At 33.4% G+C, this 4,655-nt stretch overlaps 1 protein-coding gene across 1 annotated transcript; it reads right to left on the bottom strand.

The window, feature by feature from the left end:
- Positions 1-623: 623 nt before the first annotated feature.
- Positions 624-2,762, bottom strand: LOC117917846 (putative UPF0481 protein At3g02645). Its single transcript, XM_034834274.1, has 2 exons — positions 2,700-2,762; positions 624-2,651 (listed from the first exon to the last, which is right to left on the bottom strand). The coding sequence occupies exons 1-2, from the start codon at positions 2,736-2,738 to the stop codon at positions 948-950; spliced, it is 1,743 nt and encodes a 580-aa protein (XP_034690165.1). The 5' UTR covers positions 2,739-2,762; the 3' UTR covers positions 624-947.
- Positions 2,763-4,655: the final 1,893 nt, after the last annotated feature.

Genomic DNA, 4,655 nt, shown 5'->3' with positions numbered 1-4,655 from the left:
GTTTGAGATTAAGAAGAGAATTTATATTTGCTTCCACCTAATAAATTTTCTACGCATTCATCCTATTTACGCAATCATCCTATTTACGCAATCAACTAAGAAGATAAAAATCATATCAATACATCCATCCATTAATTATTTCCAATATAACTTAAAAAATACCATTCCCCATTCTTCTATACCACACCTTCTTCTACCTTCTTCCCTCCTTTATTTTTGTTCAAAAAAATCCTCTTCTCGGAAGCTTCTTTGCGACAAAAAATGGTACTTGAGCATGGAAGCTAATATCAATTTCTTTGATATATTTTGTACGAAATCCAAGAAAACTTTATGATAAAAAATTGATAAATAAATTTCTAACAATAGTATTAATATTTTTTTTTCTCAATTAAAAATGAATAAATGACTTACATCTATTAAATTATCTACATTCCAGTCAGGTTGTTCTCCACTCTTCACTTTGTTTTGTTTTGAGTTTTTTTTTTATGAGTTTTCATTACTCTATCTTACTTCTTCAAACACTTACCTCATACCGAACTGAGGAATAATTTTAATTCGATCACAACCATTAAGATCTGAGGAAATAAGTTGTATCGGACTAAAACATCAATGAAATAAAATTCCCAACCTAATATAATACATTAATAGGGATCCAAACATAGAAAAAATAGTCCACACCCATATCAATTTTTAGTTACTTAAATCAAACATAATATTACTGATGCATACATAAGCACAAAATAAGATCACAGAACACATTCCTTCTTTATTTTTTTACACACGGAAAGGAAGGTAGAAAATAGGCTGAAATGGAAAAGAAACGAGACCAATGACTCTTTGCCTAATTTACTTTGCAACCATCAAAGAGTTATATGGAGTCCATGAATTTGGGCTAGGTAAAATGCAGAAGCACTCAATAGATAGCGAGAAAACAGGGCATGCATGCATCAATGAGGGAAGACTGAGAAGTAAGTCTGGACGGCAGTAAAGAAAAGGGCCAAAGCAGCACCAACCCAAGCTATAATAGTCCAGGGGCTACCCAAGTAGGTGTCCAGGAATTGTGTCATCCACATTTTCAGTTTGCTGTTATAGTGATTTTTAAGGTGCTTCCAAATTCTCACTCTCACATCTTTGTAAGCATGAAAGTTGGATTCCAAGTTGGCGGACACCGTGTTGAAAAATAGAGCCACTTCTTCATGAGTGCCTAGATTGTTTTGGAGTACCCCGGCGGACTGCAGCTCCTTAACGTCATCAGCATGATCAATGAGGGAATCAAGGAAGCGAAGGTAAGAGATGAAGTCATGGTCGACGTCTGAGCTCATTTCATAGGCTATCAAGTTCAAGAACGTAGCCTTGGTTGAGTTATCAATGGTGATGGGAGGAATTCTCAGGCATGCGGTGATCCCATTTGAACGGAAAGAAATGTCCCTCAAGTGACGTGTAGGACTGCGCTTGATGCGGATTCCAGCGTCCATCAGCTCCTTCACATTTCTAAATGATGCCATAACCTGCTCCTTCACATCTCCAACTGATCCCGGACCCTTCTTGCCAATTTCAGCCTCCGAATGCGTTGCGCTAGAACGTTCATCGCCTAGGAAATTTCTTCGGTAGAGATCGAGGAGATGATGACAAAGCCTCGACTCTTTATCAGGTTTCGGCTTCGACTCTTCATCAGGTTTCGGCTTCGACTCTTCATCAGGTTTCGGCTCCGACTCTTCATCAGGTTTCGTCTTCGACTCTTCATCAGGTTTCGGCTCCGACTCTTCATCAGGTTTCGTCTTCGACTCTTCATCAGGTTTCGGCTCCGACTCTTCATCAGGTTTCGGCTTTGGTTTCCTGTTAATAATTTGGATGATTGCCAGGAACAGGCGGCAGCAATAATTCTTCATTTTTGGCAGGAATGAGTACTCCTTCTCCTTTATACCAAAGAATTCTAGGAAGAATGACTCGTCGATCATGCCAAAGAATTCCTGGAATAGTACTGTCCAAGCTTCATTGGCCGATTCTGAGCCGCCCATCATCTTCATCAGCTCCTGTAGTAATTGATAGGGAAGTTGGTTCTCCAGCAGCAACGCATCCTGGTGCAGAAGGCTTAGATCCTGATATCTGATATCGAAATCTTCATGGTCACCACCTAAGCAAACACAAACAATGTAAGAGAGTAAAGCACACCCGTCCACCAGCATCATGATGGTTAATTCGTCATCCTTATATTTCTTTGTGGACTCCGCATCATAACAGCCCCTCAGCTTATTAATGCTATGGCTAATTGTGCCGTAAATTTCATCCACTGTCGACTGACATAATTGGATGTAGGCTTCTGCCAATTTAAGCTTGAGCGTTTCTCCATTCTCGAGTTTGGATTCGCCATGGTAGTAAGGACCCAAAGAAATGAGTTTTGGCGCATAGTAGTCTCTATACTCGACATCTTCTCGCAACTTCTTTGGAACCTTGGGACATTGTAGCTTTGAACTTGACGGTGATGATGGAAATCGGCCAAATTTGGATTTTAAGTCAGCCAAGGTTCTCGAATGATCACTGCCATCCGCGGATTTTCCAAATTGTTCAGTAGCTACTTCCTGCTGCTCCACTGAAACCACCACCTCCTTCCCAGCCATTACTTCCTGCTGCTCCTCCACTAAAACCACCACCTCCTTCCCAGCCATTACTTCCTGCTGCTCCTCCACTAAAACCACCACCTCCTGCTCCACTGAAACCACATCCTCCTTCCCAGCCATTTAGTAGGAGAATGAGATAGCTAGCTAGCTGGAGATAGTACTACCAGCGTTTGAAAAATCGGAAACTGGAGTGGCTGGGGGATAGCTGACCAGCTGGCATATTTAAAGTGGCTGCAGCTCGCTAATTTAAAGTGGCTGCCAACTCAAGTGGGCTTCAAATTTATTTGAAGTGGCGAGCTGGATTTAAAGTGGCTGCGAAATTCGAACCACGCCAAAAGTTTGGGATTTAAGCTTGGTTGCCACCAGACCAAATTCTCAATTATTGATATATGATAATAATAAATATCTTAAAGTTTATTATTAAAAAAAAATTAATTATTTTATTTTAAATTTTATTTATTTAATTAATAAATATATAAATTCCATCATTATAATTTTCTTAACAAATATATTTATAATTAAACATTACAAAATTATGTATACATCATCATTTATTTTATATTATTAAATACATTTAAATTAAATAAATTATGATTTAAATGTTAAATATATTATCATTTATCTCATTAATCCTATTTTAAAAAATTATTATTACTTCACTTTTAAAATTTTTTATTTCTCCTTTTAATTTTATTTAATTTTAAATATTTTTATTTTAAAATATTAAAAATATAAATTTATTAAAAAAATACTAAAAAAAGAATTAAGTCGTAATATTTTATAAATTAAAATTAATTTTATTAGATAAATAGTAAATTATTAATACCGATATATCTTTACTTATCAATATTTTTCTCTTTAATCATACCTATATGTTAAAAAAAATAACTTTAATATATATATATATATATATATATATATATATATATATATATATATATATATATATATATATATATATATATATATATATATATATATATTTTATCTTTTTTTTTATAGTTTTATTAAATATTTTTATGAATTGGCCTTACCATCACACATCAGTGGACCAACTTATCCAAAATGGCAGATGAGGGCCCATTCTTTTCACATGTGAACTAAAATAAATTCACCACCTACCATTACAGTAAAATAAATTGAAAGAAAAATATTTATTTTAGCCCACAATAAATAAATATTTCTTTTCACATGCAACACTCATGGTTTGTAGATCTTGGTTATGAAACTAAAGGAAGTCAATAGGTATTTACTTCTTTTTAGCCCAAAATATTTATTTTTATTTCCTCTTTAATATTTATGAAATGTAAAGAAAAATCAATTATTGAAGATATAACAACATTTACGTGTAAAGAAAAATCTTCAATAAAGAATAAAACATAGTAGCCTAGAAAAGTTTTAAGTTAGAATGAATTGAATAAAATTGTAAATTTAAACAAGTAGTCTAATGCACTAATTAACAATCTCTTCTCTTTGCCAATTTTGTGCAAAATATAGATTAAATAAACCCTAAATACTTTCAAAAATAAGTTTACAAATCTGTCAATGACACTTATCTAAACCAAACATCCTCAAATATGTAAACTGCAGTGACCAAACAACATCCAAGGACGAATAATCCTGTGATCTGCACACACAGGCCCAACAAATAGCAAGTCAAAGTAGTGTGTGGAAAAAAATAATATAATCACAACGGTAAGAGATCACAAAAGAACACAATGCAACACCTATAACTCCAAGATAAAAATGAAAGTCATTATTGTCAAATCTTTTTATTTAATTTAAATAAAAAATTATGGTAAGATACTTTGTTAATAAATAGGTCCTTATAATTTTTATGAAATTCTAATACATTATATATATATATATCATAGTTTAATAGTTTTCTCAACAATTTTATTTAATTTTGATGAATATACCATTTCTCACATCCACGTTTATTCAAAACTTCTAGTACCTTATTTATGCTTTAGGCTACATTCAATACTTTTAAAAATTAATTTTACTCACATCCCTTTATATGTAGGTTAACTATAC

The sequence above is a fragment of the Vitis riparia genome, chromosome 7 (genome assembly GCF_004353265.1).
Source record: "Vitis riparia cultivar Riparia Gloire de Montpellier isolate 1030 chromosome 7, EGFV_Vit.rip_1.0, whole genome shotgun sequence".
Lineage (NCBI taxonomy): Eukaryota > Viridiplantae > Streptophyta > Magnoliopsida > Vitales > Vitaceae > Vitis > Vitis riparia.
This window is presented reverse-complemented; position numbering and strand designations above follow the sequence as displayed.

Coding starts and splice junctions, on each gene's coding strand:
- LOC117917846 (XM_034834274.1), bottom strand. CDS start 2,738: ATGGCTGGGAAGGAGGATGTGGTTTCAGTGGAGCAGGAG. Junction 2,652..2,699: donor TGGTTTCAGTGGAGCAGGAG/GTGGTGGTTTTA, acceptor GCTGGGAAGGAG/GTGGTGGTTTTAGTGGAGGA.